General features: G+C 30.2%; 1 protein-coding gene across 2 annotated transcripts; it reads left to right on the top strand.

The window, feature by feature from the left end:
• Window positions 1-11,384: 11,384 nt before the first annotated feature.
• On the top strand, window positions 11,385-22,045 carry LOC130448960 (uncharacterized). Of its 2 annotated transcripts, none has more exons than XM_056786582.1 (5): window positions 11,385-11,514; window positions 12,554-12,756; window positions 14,074-14,315; window positions 18,983-19,042; window positions 21,630-22,045. In XM_056786582.1, exons 1-5 carry the CDS (start codon window positions 11,488-11,490, stop codon window positions 21,833-21,835), a joined length of 738 nt encoding a protein of 245 aa, XP_056642560.1. In that variant the 5' UTR covers window positions 11,385-11,487; the 3' UTR covers window positions 21,836-22,045. The 2 variants fall into 2 exon arrangements, with proteins under 2 accessions (XP_056642560.1, XP_056642559.1); XM_056786581.1 differs by having other exon boundaries at window positions 11,452-11,526.
• The last annotated feature ends 228 nt before the right edge of the window (window positions 22,046-22,273 follow it).

Raw genomic sequence — 22,273 nt, 5'->3', positions numbered from 1 at the left:
AAGTAGTCTGCCCGGTCACTCGAGACACAACATTGAAGTAGAATCCGACTACTACTATTAAAAATCTAATTTTTACATACATTTATAAATGAAGAATACACTTTTAACATGGCGCCTATCCAAGAGTGGTCGCAATATTTTTGGATAAAATGAGCATATACATTTTAAATGAAGTTGAATAAAGAAAACATATAAACGATTTGCCGTGAACAAAAGATAAAGTGGACCAATACTTCAAAAACTTATAACATACCGTTTTTTGAGAAACAAATTCCTGGCTTATATACACTGGAATCGTAGGATTGATCATATCCTCATATGTTATAATTGTAGTGATACATGAAAATCAAGAATTCCGCAGAAGAGCCTATTCCTGAATAACGAAACCACGTTTTTATTTAACAATAACTCGCTACGAAGTTTGAGAAATATAGATTATACATAATATAGATAGATACGTTAAAGGTGTGATCGAAATATTAAATTTTCCTAGTGTATGACGTAATCATATCTTTCAAATCTATCAAAATTCTTGCCATAGTAATCTCTCTAACCACATATATTTCGTATTAAGAAATGTTTTAAGTATAGATTAATGATTTTATTACAGTACCTTCAATGATTCCACCAAGAACACGTCACAAAATGATTCGTATGATATGAAATAGCAACTGAAATAATACAACGAAATGGGTTATTTCGAGTCTGCGTTATTTCCTGAACGAAAGCAAATATTATTATATAATTTAATCAAATATTGGTGGATCGATAAAAAGATAATAAAGTGATAACTGCGGTTACCTCCCATATATATATATATATATATATATATATATATATATATATATATATATATATATATATATATATATATATATATATATATGTGTTTCTAGATGTTTTTGATTTTAGGTCTCTTTCGTTTCAAAATTAGTTTATATTGATATATTGACGTTTCGACTTAACTTTATCAAAATTGATATTGACACTGAAAATTTGCGTATTTATATTATATTATATAATCTAACCAATTAAAAATTAATGAAAATTCCTTCAGTAACCAGAATCAAAATTTCAACGTTAATTTGAATATTGAATTTCTATGAGTTTGAAAATTTATAAAAGTATTAATACTATCAAAAATCATCGGAAATTTTAATTAATTTTTGTTACAACATTTTATTATTGCTTGGAAAATATATTAAATTTAGTCCACTTTGGTGTTTCCTTGCCACGTTCCCAATAAAAAATTTTGACGTTTCGACTTTTCTTTAAGTCTTTATCACTGACAATTTGCTTATTTATATTGATATAGATCATCTTCATCATGAAAATCAAAATAAGGATAAAATCAACTTAGAACTTTGTTCTAATAAGAAAAATTGATTTCTCCTTGGTCCCTACATCTCAAATATATAGCGGTAATTAATTAAATTTATTAGAATTTACAAAATAGAGCTATAAATTTTACTTAAATTATTGAGATCTTTTCAATTTATAGCTTTTTCGTACTTATGAAGGTGAACCATTTCTACAAATTCCCTTCCTAATTTTATTTTATTTTATACTTTTATTTTATAATTTTTTATATATAATATATAATTTTATATATTTTATATAATTTTATACTTTTATTTTATAATTTTTTATATATAATATATAATTTTATATATTTTATATAATTTTATACTTTTAATTTTTTCTTTGAAATCCCATGTTTTTTTATAGTTTGATATAAAATTTTTTAAAAATATTTTTCAAATAATTAGATAATAGGGTGAAAGGAGAAGGAGGGCAAGCAAAACAGAAATGAAACAACAAAATATAAAACATTTTTCCTTGTCATATGTACAAGGACTTTCCCAACAATTATCGAATTATTTCAGTAAATATGATATTAGGTATAAGTCATAAAGGACATAATACATTATCCAAATATTTCAGTAAATTAAAATCTAAAACACCAAAAACAAAAGAAGTAATATTATATATCAAATGGGTTGTACTAATTGTGACGCTCTATACACAGGGCAAACATCTCGGTATTTAGAAAATAGAGGTCATCAATACGTTAAAAAAAATAGAACTTCATTAACGAACTATGAAATATCAAAAAAACATAAATTCAATTATAAAGATTCAAAAATTTTTGAAACGGAATCTAATACGCGAAAAAGGGAATTTTTAGAAATGGTTCACATTCATAAGAACTAAAAAGCTATAAATGATAAAAAAGACCTAAATAATTTAAGTAAAATTTATAGCTCTATTTTGTAAATTCTAATAAAACTACAAATAATTTAATTGATTACTGCTATATATTTGAGATGTAGGGACCAAGGAAAAATTAATTTTTCTTATTAGAACAAAGTTCTAAGTTGTTTTTATCCTTAGTTTGATATTCATGACGAAGGTGATCTATAGATCAATATAAATAAGCAAATTGTCAGTGTCTATATAATATTTTGATAAAGACTTAAGGAAAAGTCGAAAAAAATGATCAAAAAAAAAATTGTCAATATCATATTTTGATAAAAATTTGAAGAAAAGTCGAAACTTCAAAATTTATCTTCTAAAAACTATCGAAAAAACTAATTTTAAAACAGAAGAGACTTAAAATCAAGAACATTTAGATGCATTAATATATCAATCCCTTTTTAATTAATGGAAAAAAAATATTAAGAAAACTGATAGGCTAATATTAAAACAACAACCTATGACTGAAAATACAAATGAATTAAAATCAAAATGGATCGAGAATATACTGTCATAACAGTTGAAGTGAAATAATTTTCATCTTTAGGTCCCAATTTAGCACAAAATATTCCTACTGACAAAGAATTACCTGTAGCAAATATCTTATGTAATATTGAATGCAACACCAACCATCTAAGCAACGAAATTAAAGATAAAATAAGATCTGATACTTGTAATATTATCACTTATTTCAAAAATAAATTGGAAAACAAACAACAACAGAGCAATAACAAACCCCAAAATATAACTAAAACCAAAGTAAAATATGATTGAAATATCGTATAAAAAACTTCATGATAACATATTTTAATGTCATAATGAGATATTCTTTAGCTTTCGAGCTGGAAAGTCTCACTTTTAGTTTGTAGAAATAAAAATTATTTGTCAAAAGTAGTTTTAATAAACTACAAATTTAATTGGCGCAGTCAGTAGAATTGCAAATCGGTTCAACAAAAATCGTGACACCAGTCCCTATCTACGGTTTGTTTGCAATCTCGAATCTTGTGTTATTTTGTGGTTTTCACGAAACTTCAAGAATCCAGTCTAGGGAAGAGGGACGACATCGCCCAGATTCTTTTGGAGAAGAATGAGCATTTTCTTCATAGTACGTAAGTCGAAAAACATTACAATCGACCTTTCATACAAAATTCACAACCCCTGTCGAGGAACTATAATAACTTCCAAACTCAAAGACAACCATTTTCTAATCAACCCAGGCAAAGCCAGATATTGAGAGCACCCTCAAATCAAAGTAGAAATCAATCAAATCTCAACAAACCTTATAAACCTACTCCGATGGACACATAAGGTAATACTATGTTAGCACCTCAGAGAAAATTTACGTTCAAAGAATTATTTGCACATGATGTAAATAATCAAATTATGAATTCAACAACCAACATGATGAATGCTCGTACCAAACCCATGATGTCCAAAATAATTTTGATACACATACTAATCAAACATATCCAGAATATGACAATTCTGATCAATACCAATTCGATGATCCGTATCAAATTTCTCAAGACCCAAATGAAAATTTTCAACAGGAAGCCTCTCAGAACAATCCTACTTAATAACTTTAAATATATCTAGAGCAAATTTACCACATACATTCGCGAAGTGAAAGCAAATTTTTTAATTGATACAGGTAGTACTCGCAGTTTAATTAAACCTGATTTAGCTTATCAATTTTATCCAAATCAAATTTTTAAAGAAGATTTTTAAATACAAAGTGCACATAACATAACATACCAATTTTCAAAATGTTTAGAGTTTCAGAATATCATAAATTCTATCTCTATTTTAATGATAAATATGACGGTTTAATAGGCATTGACTTATTAAAACAATTAGAAGCTTCAATAGATATGAACTCAAAAATTATTGGAACTCCATTTGTAAAAATTTCAATAATATATGAAAATGAAATATCAAATATTCAAAATCATAAATATCAAACATATCACTTAATAATACCGCCTAGAATTCAACAAAAAGTTAGAATAAAATTAAAAATGTTGAAAATTACTTTGCTCTTACCACAATCATAAACTCTAACACTAAATCCGAAAGAATCGAATTTTTCGAACCAATCGATATTGAAATTTTGAATATAAACGAAATTAATTTCATAGAAAAAATGCAAACTGATCATGAAATTAGTGAAGAACATGACCGTATTTTAAAAACAATATTGATCTAAATCATTGTAATCCAGAAGAGAAAGAGGTTATTAAAAAATGATGTTATGAATATCGTGACATTTTTTATTGTGAAGAGATACCACTCTCTTTTACTAATCAAATAAAACATAAAATACACTTAACAGATGATACTCCAATATTTACAAAAACATATCGCTACCCCGAAATTTATAACACAAATAAACAAAATGCTGCATCAAGGTATTATCCAACCTTCCAATTCTTCCTACTCATCTCCTATTTGGATCGTTCCAAAGAAAGCAGATAAATCAAATAAAAAGAAATTTCGTTTAGTAATAGACTACCGAAAATTAAATGAAAAACCATCCCTTTACCAAACATTACAGAAATATTGGACAAATTAGGGAAAAGTCAATATTTTAGTACTCTAGTCTTAGCTAGTGGATTCTACCAAATTCAAATGCATGAAGAGGACATTCCGAAGACAGTATTTTCAACTCAAAACGGACATTGGGAATTTAAACGTATGCCAATGGGAGTACGTTCATTTCCTTCTACATTCCAAAGAGTTATGGACAACATTTTACGAGGTATAAACAACGAAATATGTTTAGTTTACTTAGACGAGATTGTAATCTACTCTACATCCTTGCAAGAACACGTAGAGAGACTGAAAACAGTATTTGACCGCTTACGACAATCAAATTTCAAAATCCAACTAGATAAATCTGATTTTCTTAGAAAAGAAGTCGCGTACTTAGGGCATATCATTACACCAGACGGAGTAAAGCCAAATCCCGAGAAAATAAGTGTAATAAAAAATTACCCAATACCAAAAATTCAAAAAGAAATCAAAAGCTATTTAGGACTATTAGGATATTATACACGCTACATTAAAGATTTTGCTAAAATAACTAAACCGTTAACTTTATGTCTAAAAAAGAATGCTAATGTTAAACACGATCAAAACTTCGTCTCAGCTTTCAACTGTAAAAATCTATTAATTCATTCACCTTTACTTCAGTACCAAGACTTTTCCAAACCCTTTGTTTTGACGACTGACGCTTCAAACGTTGCACTAGGAGCAGTATTATCTCAAGATCCAATTGTTTCAGATAGATCAATTGCATATGCTTCGAGAACACTAAATAACTCTGAACAAAAATATAGCAGTATTATTTCAAGATCCAATTGTTTCAGATAGACCAATTGCATATGCCTCGAGAACACTAAATAACTCTGAACAAAAATATAGCACTATCGAGAGAGAATTACTTGCCATAGTGTGCCATTGTGATCATCGTCGTTTAATTTGGCTATTCAATCTTAGAGAACCGAATTCAAAATTGATTCGTTAGAGATTACGATTAGAAGAATTTGACTATGAAATAATTTATAAAAAAGGTACTTTAAATTCTAATTGCGATGCACTTTCTAGAGTAGTTATTAATGCACTAGAAAACGATTCAATGATTAATAATCCTGACGAAATGACAGATCCTCATGAATTAGACCAATTTTTGAATGACCTTATAGACGAACAACTAAATGATAACGTAACAGATGCCAATTTGCACACAGCTGATGTCAACTGACACCGATTCAAATACACAACATACCACTTTTAATGAACCAACAAATGACGGTATACGAATATATGACGAAATAATTAATAATAAAGTCAATCAAATTACAGTAACACCCCATCCGTATCATAAACTATTAGTTGAGCAGGATACCTACGAAAATCATAAAATAATAAATGTTAAAATTTCGATTCAAAACAATGAAAATTTTATACTAGAATTTTTAAAGGACTATGTAATTACTAAACATTGTTCCTGCATATATTTTCACAATGATTCTTTTTATAATGATTTTAATAAAATTTATTTAGAACACTTCTCAGAATAAGGTCCAAACTTAATTAGATGCTTAAAACAAGTAAATACAATCAAGGAAAAAGAAGAACAAATAATGTTAATAAAACATCATCACGTTGGCAAAACTAACCATCGTGGTATTGTAGAAACGTACGAATATTTAAAATGAAATTATTATTGGAAAAACATGAAAACTACTGTTACCGAATATATAAACTCGTTCACATAGATTTATTCCTTTAGAACAATAAAATATATTTAATTATTATTGACGCATTTTCCAAATTTGCACAAGCATATCAAGTATATATATATATATATATATATATATATATATATATATATATATATATATATATATATATATATATAATACGGTAAAAGAAATTTTAAATCTACAAAAAATAAAAATACATTTTGACACTGTAGGACATCACGAATCGAACAGTATAGCAGAACGATTCAATTCCAGTTTAATAGAACATCTCACAATTCTAAAAGAGATGCACCCCAATGAAGATCTAAGAGATCATAAAGAGAAACTTAAGCATGTATACGAAAATGTTAAAGAAACCATAGAAAAACAAAAGAATGAAATCGTAGATAAAAATAATCAAAAAGGTAGTATTAATACTGAGTTAGGACAAATAGTATTTAAGAAAAACTTTCGTTATCATAGTAAAAAAGATAATAAATTTATAGGACCTTATGAAATAACAGAAATTTTAGATAGAAGTAAAGTAGAAATAACCTCAATAAAAAATGAAAATAGAAAGGAAATAATACATATAAACGAACTAAAACAACTTCCAACTATTACAGGTTGTCCACCCACATCCATCAGGGATCAAACCACCCAATACGCAATAACTTAAATAATAACCCTGGTCTTCTACCTTACAAATTAGGCAATGCTCAAAATAAAATCGATTTTTGGTCTTTTATTAAAACTTTCGACATTTGAGATATGGTAAATCATTTCGAAATCTTACAAAACCACATTAAAAGAATTCAGCAAACATTTCCAAGAGATAAAGATAAATCGGTCTTAATTCATGAATTTCAATGTATATGCTAACCTAATCTTAAATTTGGAACAAAAAATACAAACTCAGTTATATCAAATAATCCAGTTTTCAATATAAGAATCAAAAAGAAGGTTAATAAATGGACTTGGCTCAATAATTAAATCTTTAATGGGCACTTTCTGATAATCAATCAAAATTAAAAAATATAGTTAACTCACAAATAACACTTCTTCGAAATTCTATTAACATTTTTAAAAACAATACAAACACATTAGCACAAAACCAACAAACGTTATTGAAACGAATGGAGGAAATTGAAACTTATTACAGACAATCAGAGGACTTTTAAATGAAATTAAGATTGTGAATGAACAATTGAAATTTAATAAGCTTCCATAAGAACCGAGAGTAGAAAATATTCTCTTATATGAAAAGATCACAGAAATAAAATGTTATAACAAGGGATACAAAATAGTATTTATCTTAGAAATTTCTATAGTAGAAAGCGAAATGTACAATTATTCCCACATATACTCATTGCCTGTACCCACTCAGAATTCCTTCAAAGTAATTTTACCTCAAGCAAAATTCCTCATCTTAAATGACCTTTCCTAAATGTTTTTGACGAGAATTGTCAAGGAGTCTCATCCGAACAGTACATTTGCAACCAGAATGGACCCGTCATCATTCAAGAAGAAACCCCATATGAAATTCAAATGCTCCGCTACTTCAAGAACGTCTCATCATGTCAACAGTTAGCTATCCGAATGCCAAAATTACGGATCCAAAAATTAGAGAAGAATCATTGGATTTTAATATCTCCTGAAATAAATGTAGTTAATCAAAAGTGCGCATCTAACAAAGACAATTTTCCAATTTAGGATACTTTTATTTTAGAACTTGACTCAGAGTGTGAAGTGGACATAAACGGTATTAAAATTTTGAAAATTATCAAACCGAACTCAAATTAATAAACTTTCCAAATTTAACGTTTTCAAGTGAAATATCAAATTTTCAAATGGAACCAATTCAACTACATTCTATCAATTTAGACGAATTTCAACATATTCAAAGTGCTTTAGACATTCATAAACAGAAAATCTCAAATATTTCATATCCAATAATATCGGCAAATTTTAATATTGTTTTTGTTGACTGTTTTTATTTATTTCATTATAATAATTATCACTTTGTATTGGACTATAAAATTCATCCAAGCAAGAAAGAAGAACCAGAAGAAGAAGCCAGTGCCAAGAAATCCAGAATGGTCCCTAAATTTGGAACTTTGAAATTTAACATATTCCTTGAATTTCTGTCTAACGGCGGAGGAGTTATGGAAACGCTTCTAGTAACCCGACACCGCTAGACTGCTGAATTGCAATCCCACGGATACTTTTCATGATAACATATTTTAATTTAATAATTAGATATTCTTTAGCTTTCGAGTTGGAGGGTCTCACTTTTAGTTTGTAGAAATAAAAATTTATTTTTAAAAATTAGTTTTAATAAACTACAAACTTAATTCATACTAATGAGCACCTATCAGGATATAATTTGCTATCGATTTTGTGAGAGGTTATCCGATTGGTGAACGATCTCTTCGGTAGACCAATGTACTTCTTGTCACAATTTAAACAAGAAATTTCATATACTATGCTAGACAATTTGTTGGTTGATGTTTTATCGTTTATTTCAGTGAAAATAGTTTAAATATTAAGGGTTTGATTGTACGTTATCTTAATATTGTGTTCTTTAGAGATTCCAGAAAGTTCTGAATTATCTGAAGCACTAAATATTTCATACGAACGCGCTCATGATATACGAGTAGTTCATGTCAATTTGGACATGAGAAAAATTGCTGTAAATGGATCCCCAAATGTTTGAATGTTGACCAAAAGCGTACAAGGGCAGAAGCATCTCGTTCGATCTGTGCTCGATTTGGGTACATTTCTACGATCCAGAAACAAAGCAACAATCGATGGAATGGCGACACTCTGGTTCTCTAAGAAGTTTCGTGTCAAAAAATCATGATTAATTTTTTGGATAAGGGTAGAACAATAACTGGAGATTACTATTCGATATTACTGACCACTCTACGGGAAAAAATTAAAGAGAAAAGACGCGGAAAGCTATCCAAAGGTGTTTTGTTTTTTCAGGACAACGCCCCTGTACACAAATCTCATGTTACCATGAAAAAAATTCGTGATTTAGGGTTTGAATTACTAGAACACCCCCCTTATTCACCAGATTTGGCTCCGTCCGACAATCATCTCTTTCCCCAATTGAAAAAAGTTTAAAAGGTCGTAACGAGGAGGTAATAAAAGCTGTGGAGGTCTGGTTTGCAGAACAAGAAGAAACATTTTTTTGAAAGATCTAATTGTAGGTTCGCTCTAATAAATATATCCAATTAAGAGAAGAATATGTTGAGTAATAAAATATTTTGACATTGAAACTTTGTTTGGTTCTATATTAGGCTAAGAATTATTCAATATATCCTCGTAAATTTGGCACTGGAATCTAGCATTGCGTTTAAATAATTCAGAGCGAAAGCGTGTCGACTTCATTTTCGAATTGCCCTCCTTAAAAATCAAATTGTCCCCTTGTAGGGCTCAAGTTGGGAAAGATTGGTCTATAGTATATTTCGCATCTTTTCTTTATTTGTTGCTTCTATGCCTCAACCTATAACGATGTCAATTCCGACACTTCTAAATTTACATTTAATATTGCTGTTTCGTTCTGCGTCAAAATATATCTCTGTGAGGAATTACTAGCAACTGCTGGATTGGTGATTATTTTCTTCATTTTTTTGGAATACCTTTTTGGATTGCGTGAAATTCCATTTTATACTTTTAATTAAAGTAAGTAGAATATCAGCGTTGATTTTGCAGTTACTAAAATATAGAGACGAAAACGTAATGAATCATGGGCGAGAGAAAACAGACGAATAATATTTTCCAGCTATGTTGGAAAGGAAAAACATCATAGTTATTGATTTGGTATGAAGCATATAAAGTTGAAAAATTCTTAAATATACAGCAGTCAATATAAGATGAGTAGAAATAACTTCTTTCGCCATTGAGATCTTCAGATTGTTTGTAAATGTGAGTTAATAAATATGTTGGAGTTGATATACATTTTTCAAAGATATATATCTTTTAGATATGTATATATATATATATATATATATATATATATATATATATATATATATATATATCATTTTCGTTGTTTCTATTTAAAGCTGAATAAGTATGAAGTCTAGATATAATAACACAAAAAACCACATTTACAACAAATCCAATCTATCACCGTATCTATAAGAGTCTACAAGTATACAAGTAAATTAGGTAGGGATTCTGTAGTTTTGAATGATGTACAAAAATACATAGTAAGGAGTGGAGTGACCTAAACCAACAAATGATATAGATTAATCGGTTCATAGGATAGAAGAGCATACTATACTATAGTTGCTAGAAACTTTCACTAAAAAATAGTTGAGTTTGAAAATAAATATGCCAAAAAATTCCCTAACAATAAAACAAGTGAATGAGAATCTCTAATCTACTAATAACCATAAAAAATATGAGCAACATAACAAAAAATCAATAAAAAATTTTCTAATTCATATTATTGAAGCTAGACACTAGAAAAAAAAAACATTTGACAAAGCGAATCAAAGATAAGAATTTAACCTGAAAGTACATCATGCTGCACATGTATGAGAAGTTTACGAGTACGTGAGAAGAACAGAGATATGCAGGGCAGAAAGAAATGGAGAAAATAGTACATATTTTTAATTCAATTCAAAATCCAAAAATATTTCGAAACATGAATTTCGAATTTTTCTTCAGTTATTTTATGTTTTTGCTTTGTATTTTGTATTTATCAAAGAGAGAAACAATTATCCACTATTTATAACCCAAAAATATGTCATACATATACACATTTCATTTTATAACATCTATATAATGTTATGGATTAAGTCGTAGATAATTATTACTAATATTGTTTTATATGGTTTACAAAGTCAGAAATCTAGACGTCTATTTGTTTGCTACGAGATAATTATGTTATATATTTTGCAATAAGAAAACCATAATCACGTATCATTTTAGAGTTTGTTGTATATTGAATTAGTGATAGTTTGGGAAAATGTTCTTCCTAAAATTGTGCCTAAGTGTACGTGCACTTGTACGAGTACATATTTTTTATTTGTATATTAATCAAAATTATTATTATCAAAAAACATAGTCTTTTTACTAGGTTATTATGAATAAGACAAAAAATGCTGAAAAATATTTTTTGGTTATTGTATAACTCCGAAGGCATTTGCATTTTTGTGAAGCTGACCGTTGAAAAAATTTTATCCGTAATATTTAACACGTCCAACTTATTTATTCAAACTTCTCATTTATAAGTTTCGTAATGCTGTTTCCAAATTGAAATAGCATATTATTTCTATATAGAGAATGTAGGTAGTATTGTCCTCCTGTTTTAATATAATTTTCAGTTATAATTCTCATTTATTTGAAACTTTCTTTTTAAAAGTTGTATCAAGCTAATGAATTTATATACTCACAAGTTATTAAGAATTCTGGAAACTCTTTTACTAAGTATCGTATGAGGATTCTCTAGGGCTAATTGCAATATCTATTATTTATTGGAGTGTATTCTTGGAGTCATTTCTATTTCATTATTCGTTAATCTGAACTTCTGTATTTATTCTTCTCCTTTGTTAGATGTACTCGTTTGTTGGTTTTCAGTTTTTTACAAGTTTAATATCTTCGTCTAACGCTTCTTTCCAATATCTTGTTCTTTGTTCTTTGAGATTAGTAGACATATGTAGAATATATATCAATTTTCTCAGATAATCAATTTTCTGAATGATTACAACTATTTTCTCTCATCTCTCATCTCATACTCTTTATGTCGCTCATCTCCAGAGCACGCTTCTTTGTATTAGTTTCTCTGTTATCTTAGTTTTAGTATAATTCTAAATTCGAACAAATGAGGAATATTGTCTTATTCGATAAACAGGTTATTTTGCTCTAGTTGATCACTTATAATTATTTTATTTCTGGCTTACACCACATTTTTTATTTTGGTATATAAATGCTTTTGTACCGACCGATATATAATCATGATTCTTGAAACTAAAAATCAAATCATATTTTCGTTCAACAATATGTGAAAAATATTTCTATAAAATGTATTTTAGGTTTCATTGCTTGTCGGACTGTGCCAAGGATATTTTCAGATAATAACTGAAGATGGAGATCTACAATGTAAACCTAGCTCAATACAGTGTTTGAGCAACAATAAATCATTTGTAACTTGTGTTAATACAAATAATCTAACAATACTTTCTACAGTATTAAATTGCCCGGATGGATATTATTGTGATGATTCAACAACTACTCCGTAAGTTTGAATATCTTGAAGAAGTGTCGGGTAATGACCGAAATAGACCGAAACGTTTATTTTTTACCTGTCTTCTAAAACTAATTTTCCATCAAAACCAATATAAAATAAAGACTTATCATTAAGAAAACTTTTATACGAGGGCAAATCCGTTTCCTCCGTGTCTGACATGCTTACAATGAAAATTCGAAGATATTCTTTCTATTTTCCAATATAGTATCTTCTAAGATTACTACATTTCTAATGTATCTCAAAGGAGAGATTGTTCAACGTCTGCAAATCATTTTCCGCACATATGACTTTATTATTCGAAGAAAATCGTTTACCACGCAAATGCTCTCCAAAATTAAAAAACACATTAACTACTGGACACCTAGAGGATACTCGACTAATTCGAAGCCTTTCGGATTTATTGAGGTTTTTTCAATGGTGAACCGGTGACTGGGTGCATTATTTTAATATAAGAAAACACCTTTTCGCAAGTTCTACCGCCGGTTTTTATTTATCGCCTCACGTGATATTAAAAATAAATTGTTATTATAAACGCATATAATCTTCTACAGCGATTCTCCAAAATTACACCCGCCTTATCCCAAAATCCGGTCAGTATGACCTTCCCTGTTAAAGGTTGCATCTTGAAGGTTTTCGGTGGGGGTGAACATCGATGTTTCCACTCTTAACTCTGTAATTTAGTCTATATATATAATGATAATTTCATGACTTCCTTTATTTTGTTTATACTACGTTACAAGTTGAGGCACAGCCAATTTTTGTAATATTCAGTTTGGCAGTATGGCATAGTATGAGAGACTACTATTGGCATAGTTATAGTTGATCATGAACTTTTTTAACATTGTGTATTGTAGTGGTTGTGGAAGCTCCACCTCCATATTTGTCTGTATACAACTATCAACCACATTTGAACACATGGCACCACCTTTTCACTATGACATGTAATACTGCAGATTCGACTAATGTATTTACATTGGAGTCAACCCTTTTAAACGCAATTATTTAATAATGGTGGGTTTAATACTGAGATGCAACTCGAATTCGAGCTTCTACTGTAGGCACGTTTTAACTAATATAGACTTGCCGATTTTTAGCCGAACTCTAATATAAAACAGGTTACAATTTGACGTTATGAATATAATAAATTCATCAATGATCACTATTATTAATCAATTCGAAATTCTTTTCGAATAATCAATGTCTCAGTAATTCTTAGATTATATGTGAATAAAGAGTCATTCGTTTGGAGGTTTTATTTTTTCCAATAATTATAAACATCATGACTTCAGATATCCAGTTTTTTAGATGTATAGCGGACACGGCAAACATAACCACAATTGAATCCACAACATCAACATCATCGATAACTACAGTACCATATACGACTCAAAACACCGATACCACACCAACTTTTACAGTAACTACAACAGATTCAACCAGACTTACAACTACGATTTCAACAACAACAGAGGAACTGTCTGAAGCGACCATCTCTACTACAAAAGAGGAAACTGTGACTTCATCGTCAGATAACACGGAAACAACTGGTATTTATGTCCAATATTTCATTTACTTCCGTATAATAAATTTTGTACTGTCCAGAAAAATTAGTTCTACCCAGGAAATGTATTTGAGTACCTGCTAATAAGAAATAGAAAGTTGTTTGAGAAAATATACGCCAGCAATTCAGAAAAATCTAAATTATGCTATTGTTCAGTGTCACATTGGCAGGTCATTTGAAAAATATCTATAACATATTTATATACAATCGGATTAATATCAATATATGTTGTTACTACGAAATTACTCATTAAGAAACTGGAAGTATTCTCTACCCACAAATATTCTATATTTTTGGATCGGCACGTTTCATGATTATACTAAAAAAGATTTTCTAAATTATTGATATGACGAGATGTATTTAATTCGAATTGTATCTTTTACTAAATAGGTATTAGATATAGGTAGAGAACGACACCAAATCGAATTGCTTGTTATTCTTTGATCTTTGACTTGTTGGTCTTGAAGCTAAATGAGGTTAATGTAAAGAAATTGATATTTCAATAAACTTATTAGGGAGAAAGAAATAAATACTGCGCTAATCAAGCAAAATTTTATACATCAATATTCAGTGAGTAATAGAATACCAATCAAGAAATCAGTTATCTCGTCATTTCATTCGAAGGCATTAATCTCATTGTTAGTATAATATAAAATTAAATAATAAAACGTAATAAAATTTGAGAAATGTGTTAAAATGATTGTGATTGTGTCAACACCATAATACCAGACGAATAAAATTTTTGAGTTAATTTGACTGTGTATGCGATTAGTAAGGTAGTTTATAGTGTTATAAAATATCAGGAGATACTTAAAGAAACATTTTATCAATTGAATAATGTCCCAAAAAACATTTCATTTCAGGTCGTCGACTTTTTCAAATTCTTATTTCAAATAAATTTTCATTGTGGTATTTTACTTGCCAAATGCAGCGGCTCCTTATTGTTAACGTGTTATAACCAAATATCAGTAATTTCGAAAAAAATTATGGTCTCGGTTTCTCGTGAACTCTATTTTTCCAATAGTTCCTGTTTCCTTATAATATTCTCATTTAAATATGGAATTTCTTTCGTATCTCCTCCTTTGGATCTAACCACTTATTTATACTTATTTTACATCTCCCTATACGTCTTTTGATCTTACATTCTGCTTCCATAATTTTAGTGAGTCTATGTGCTTCTATTTAGTAAATATGTTTATACCAATTTAAATATTTTTTCTTTATTTTTATTACTTTTGATTCTTGTTTCTGACATAGTAGTTCACTTCACTTCACTTCACTGAAGTATCCTAGCTCACTTTATTGCCCCTTTTGCACATTTAAGTGTACTTCTATAATTCCTACGTTGCTTGGATCAGTTTCAAGAATGACGTTCCCTCGGGTAATGGATATGCTAATATCGGCGCCGTGATAAAATGTGTCTTCAAGGTCTCGAATGTCGTTTGATAGTCTTCATTTCAGTGGAAAGCTCTTACTTTTTCTGTGAGTCCAAGGTAGAAAACAGCTTGCTGCTAGCAAGTATCGAGTGTTTGATTGGCTGGGCATGACAAGTAACGATTTTTGGTTTGACGACTGATGATTCAGCAGTTCTTTCTCTTTATGGAAAGAATAGATGTCGATACTGCAATACAAATTCCCTAATTCTCCTTTTAACAGCTTGATTGAAGGATCGACCAGCTACTGATATCATCTGTTCGAATCGGTCATGACAATTGTCAGTTGTCGTCTTTTAGCGGACTATAGACGTTACTGGTGTACGTATGCTCCAACCCTGTCTCCGTTTTTGATAGTAATCGGGTAATCTTTTAAATTAATTACACATACTGGAACCTTCTTCGCCGACGTAACTAATCCTTTTCTAATTATTACTTCTTTGCGAATTTCTCCATAACATGGCTTCATCATAACCGGTGCTTTTTCTTCATGATCCCTAGTAGCCGCGCAGCATACCAACAAAGTATTTTTCTCCCCAATCACTTCTCCATCCACTTATACACTGTCATTGCGATATTTAAGCTATCAGTATGAGAGGGTCTTTAAAGCGATCCGCACTAGCTTCCCCGCGACTGGAGTGCTTTATTTATGGAAATCCAGGAACATAATTCCAGCATCTAATCTGTGGTTTCTTCTCATATTGACAATCTGGTCAAGTTTGATTATCATGGTTGTGCAGGCTTTCATTATGTTCTCTGGTGCTGTGGGATAAGCGAATCGGTCGAGCAATTTCTACCTCACACAAGTTTTAACATGCTTCTACATTCGGTGTTTCAGCTACGATTGGTACAGGTGTTCGAAATGTTCGTGACCATATTTCAGGTTCAGATGTTCGAAGTTATCAGTTTCTTCAAGAGGTTCATCTGGAGTATATCTAAGGCATCGCAGGGCTACAGTTAAGTTCACTGCTTTCTCTTTATCGGACCAATTATTCACTCTAGCGGCCGTCTCAAACTGTTTAACGTAATTGGTCCAAGACCGTCTTAGCACCAAAGGTTGAGGTATTGACTGGGGCAAAACTGCAATGTCTTCTATTTTGAGCTGTACTTGAAGATTATATACTCGCTCTCCTGGAATATCTGTTCTTGAAATTGCAAAATTTTTCTCTAATTCTTTGATTTTCTCGTCCATCCGATTTTTCATCGTTGTCATTATGTTCTGGATATCCGACTTTAGGGATGAGATTTTATTTTCGACGTCAGCGGCAATGTCAGTTTTCAATGATAAAATATCGACAGAAATATCACTCTTTATGGTCGAAATATCGTTTTTCATAGTCGAAATCCCTCGTTTATATGGAAAAAAGATCGTTCTTTATTGTCGGAATATTGTTCTCCATGGTAGAAATCGAGGGTAGAAGCTTTGAATAAACATGTTTCTGGATCAGTCTTTTTTCTCATTCATTCTTCTTACCGGACGATTTTCGAATTTTGCTTTCAATTCTGCTACTTTCAGGCCACTTAGTTTTTTAACCATGCTTACCTCACTATTTATTCACAATCTACAACCCATGAAATGTTTCTCTAATTATAATCTCTTGAAACTGCTTTCAACGGTGAAGTTAATTTATAGATAATATTTTTTATTACTTACTTAATTTATTTATACTCTTACATAAGTACTCTAAACTATTTAGTACTCACCATTACTAATAATTATCTAATTCTTAATATAATAATTTATCTAAACACACTGTTTACTCGTCTATTTCCATTTATTCAAGATCACATCAGATTATTTACTGACTTTCTCGCTGATTAACGAGCGAGTATTTATACCAAAAAGAATTTCTAAAATAATTCGATCTAGAAAGTGAATGTACAAATAAAAAGGCCTTATTTAGTTGAAAAAACACAATATTAACAAACATAATGATATATTCGTATAAAACATGTAGACAGCCTTTCTGAGAACCGCTATATCCTTTAAACTTTAGACCGACTCCTGCTTCTAGTTATCTTTCAGTTAGGTTTCTAACTATAAATATAAATTAGTTTGTCTGTCTGGTCCAAATGCTGTCTGTTCCTCCAAATTACATTTTTTTATTCTTTACTTACCTTTATCTATGTTTCTCGATTTCTTTTCTAAAATTAGAGTGTACTTTATAGATCGTTTATTCTAGACATCTAGTTTTATGATTAGTCACATTGCGTCCGAATACAATGTTTTCACATACCATATAAGGTTTTTCAGTTCAACTAATGTTGTTGGAAGAGGAGTAGTATGAACAATACATTTTATAAAACCCTCACAAAAAAATCAGAAACAATAAGGTCCGGTGATTTGGAGTCCAGTGATGAAGCACATGTAATTTTCAGAGTGGTATGACGTGATCTTGTTGTATGAAGTTATTTGGCTCTGTTTCTAACTGCGAGAAGAGATACTTTTCTAGCATATCGAGATTGCAGAAAAAATATTAACTTTTGGAGAATGTTGTTTATGCTGTACAATTTAATGTTGTTGCGGTTCTCTATATGTTCACATTGTGGCAGTTTACTCAAATGGAAAGTTGCATCGTTACGCATATCTTTGACTTTCAATAAACTCACAAAACTTAAGACGTCGTTCTTTGTCACCTTCATGCATGCTTATAGTAAATGGGATCTGTCAAGTGAAAGAGATCAAACAAGTTTAGTTCTGAATAAAATAGTAAAATGAATTAGTAATAAGAGAGTGATTTTCAAAATTTTGGTATTATGCTGCTATCAGATTGATCCATAATACTAGTACACATTGACTTCTATCAACACATGGCAAATCAAGTACTTTTCTGATGATCAGTTTTATTTTAAAAAACCATCACTAATTAAACTCGAGCAAATCTAGAAGACATTTAGTCGCTCAAGATCTAACACCATGTAAGTTGAAAGTAACAAATTTATTTTCAATATTAGTGTGCGATAGATGTGAAATTAAACATAACTATTACCAATGATGTTCAAATTATTCTAAAAACTAAGTTGCAGCCTCTCTTGCAGAAATCATAACAATTCTCAGAGAGTTATATAACAAGTACATAACTCAATACAACTTCTTGGGTTCCATTTCTCACACTATTTATACTATATTATCTGGGCAGCATAAAATAATGATCTTTGCGTATAGAATATACAAGATGTTCGCAATTTCTGCCCCATGAATAAAATTTACATATTTCAGTGTCTGAGTCAACCGTTTCCACAGTAACTTCAACAAATGAATTCACAACGAAAAAGAAAGGTGAGTAAAATATTCGTACATTAAAATTTTTATGATCTGGGTTATCGCATATATTTGCTAAAACTGGACTCATTATCAAAATTCTTCGTTATATTTTCATATGATTAACCCTTTACAGGTAAGGGCTATCGTACGCCTATACTTCCATTAGTTAAATTCTGAAAATTATGTGATAATAACAATATATTTTTCAATCGATTCATTTAGGTTTTTCTGCAATGTTCCTTATACGAGAAATTTATCTTAACGTTTTTATCATTCATTCTACTCTGATGTCCCCTACTAACGATTACTTGCTGCACATCATGTATTTTTACATTATAAGAATCATAAGGATATCTATTTAAGAATAAAATGCCTATGTACATACAAATACTCTATTTAAAAATTAGATATTGAACATAGAATACATAAAGGATTTCCATTGTTTATTTAATTATATTACACCTTTTATAAATATAATTTGGGGGTGATATATATGTTTTCGTATACGTACCCATTGATTTGAAATGATATTATTTCATTCATTACAATGGATGCTGGCAATCATACTCATGTAACATGAGAAAGCTGTTACACGTCTGGCGACTACGCCCTATGCTCTCTGATCTAAAAAATACATAATACATATTTCTCCAAAAAATTTCCTCAATAAAACAATAATTCTTTCATCCCTGATTGGTGACCCCGAAGTAATAAACAAAAGACGTCAAAGCAATGAATATTTATGGACGCGTAAATTATATGTGCTCAATGTGCCGCGAAGGGTTGAAGTAAAGTGTAGTGGTAGTTACTCGGTTCGTTTCTCGTGAAAGGAAAACCGCGAACAGCAAAAATGACTAACGGTGTTAATTTGTGAGCGAAGAAAAAAAAGTCCATCGCAAGAAGAAAACATACTGCAGCTTTTCGAAGTCACAGCTATTCGACTGATCATGGTTAGTGCCGTCAACCGGTTAACTGATCGAAATAATTCCGATTCGAACTGACTTTCCTCTTCCATTGTTAACGTCACCGGCGTCCCATAATTGCTGATTCAGCCTTCCCAGGAAGCACGAGTGACCATCTCGGTTTCTTGATTTATCATTGGGATAGCTACTGGCCAGCGAGAAAACGATCTATGCAGGTTAAGCAGTACCTTTTTCCGTCTGACAGCAGCCTGACGATAACCAACTACAGCAGATAAAGTTCACTGCAGAGGACGTCGTATCAGCTCAACCCCAGCAGCAGTACAAGAACTTTGGTGTTAGAGCGACGAGGTTGATTCTTATAACTTTATGGAGGTGTTTTCGTGAGCACACACACACTCATTCGCACGTACACACAAAGACACGAAAGTGCACACGTATACAAACACAATTTCGTGACTTCATCTCTGGAAGAGGGGTTATGTTCCGTTCACGACATGTGCCCTCGTATTTAACAATACTCAATACAGGTACACATTTATCTGAAGAACTTAATAATATTAATAACAAAAATAATCCTTTCATCCCTGACTGGTGACACTGACGTGATAAACAAAAGACTGAGAGCAGTGAACATTTTTTGTGGGCGTAAAGCAAATAACCTCGTTTCGTTACCAACACCGGCATTCTTACTTACCAAACCGGCACTCTGGTTCGCGATCGTCTAATGAAATTTCGATGCATATAATATAACGAATGATGAAGAAAAATCCACTTACACGATTGTGGCGTTAGACCCTATATACAGTGCTAAATGGGACAATTTAACTTTAAATCCACCGTTCATCAAACTATATAAAAAATTCAAGAAGTTAATCCCTCACTACAGTCCATCGCAAGAAGAAAACAAAATTCAACTTTTGGAAGCTTTTACTTAGCGACTTACAATCTCTCTCGGGACAGTGAAGGGAGCAGTGTTCTTGAGCACCCAGGTCTCTGCAGAGCTACGCTGCTCTTTGAGATATAGTTGCCCGTGACTTATATGTTAGTTTTACGCTTTGTATATATTTTTAAGTACATTGTGTTTCGTTAATATATATATATATATATATATATATATATATATATATATATATATATATATATATATATATAGTAAGTTCAAGTAGTTATAAGTATTTGTTTATTCATTATCCTTGACCATACACACAAAACTTCTGACTACCGCATTTTTGTTTTTCTCTGAAAATAGCACATTTGGTACACTATATGAGACTGGTAAGTACTTTGAGTAATGATTAGTAGACCATCCCGGAGAGTTAATCAGGTATGACCAATCCTTAAAGTTTCACAGAAATTTTTCATCTGTCAGTTGATTTGAGAAGTTCATTTTTTGATAGCATGGATGCTTGAAATTTGAGTTGATTTGAAAAAAAAATTATTTGCTCATACGTTGGATACGAATTTTATGTCAGATTTAACAAAATACTAGATTCCAACAAGAACAATTTAATGGAAAAACATTTTAATAAGATTGTATAAAGAGCATAACCATTTAGAATTTGAAGAAATTATTGACAATGCTCACGAAATAATAGGTACAAAAAATACTATTATACGTGGCGGGATTGAAATAATGATATTTTCTTGACAATTCTAATTCATTCATTCCTTAATTCCAGTGGCTAGACCTACAGGAGCTCCAACTTGTACTTCTACTGGACTTTATCCCGCACCAGCTTGCAATCAGTACTATGAATGCGTAGAAAAAGTATTTCTACTTATATTCAAATATTATGTCGCAGAATTGAGAACGTGTATCGATGGAGATTATTATGATACTGGTTTACAACAATGTATATTAGCCATTCTAAGTGACTGTGAATAATTGTAAATGGAAAATATAAAATATAGAAATTACTCTATTATATTTCATGCGATAGAAGGTTTAGTAAATTTTATCTTTCTACAATTTTTACATATATTTTAACAGAAATTTCATTATTTTAACATAAAAACTATGATTATATAATGTTTATTAATAATTGTTTCAAATAACAAATTAATAAACGAAAAATAAAAGTATGAGTATTATAAATTTGTATATTTCAGGGTTCAACTTAAATACTTCCCAATAAATCTCTAATAATTCTTTTTACTCACTATAGGCCAACTATGTGTTCTCTTAACATATGAAAAATATAAACATTACGTTTTAGATTACTTACTTACAATCATACAATCAAAACAATATCCGGCTACAGCTTAATACAGTTAAATACTTTCTAGAAAAAACCCAAGGAGCATAGTGTATTTATATTGCTTT

Source organism: Diorhabda sublineata, chromosome 9 (assembly GCF_026230105.1).
Source record: "Diorhabda sublineata isolate icDioSubl1.1 chromosome 9, icDioSubl1.1, whole genome shotgun sequence".
NCBI lineage: Eukaryota > Metazoa > Arthropoda > Insecta > Coleoptera > Chrysomelidae > Diorhabda > Diorhabda sublineata.
This window is presented reverse-complemented; position numbering and strand designations above follow the sequence as displayed.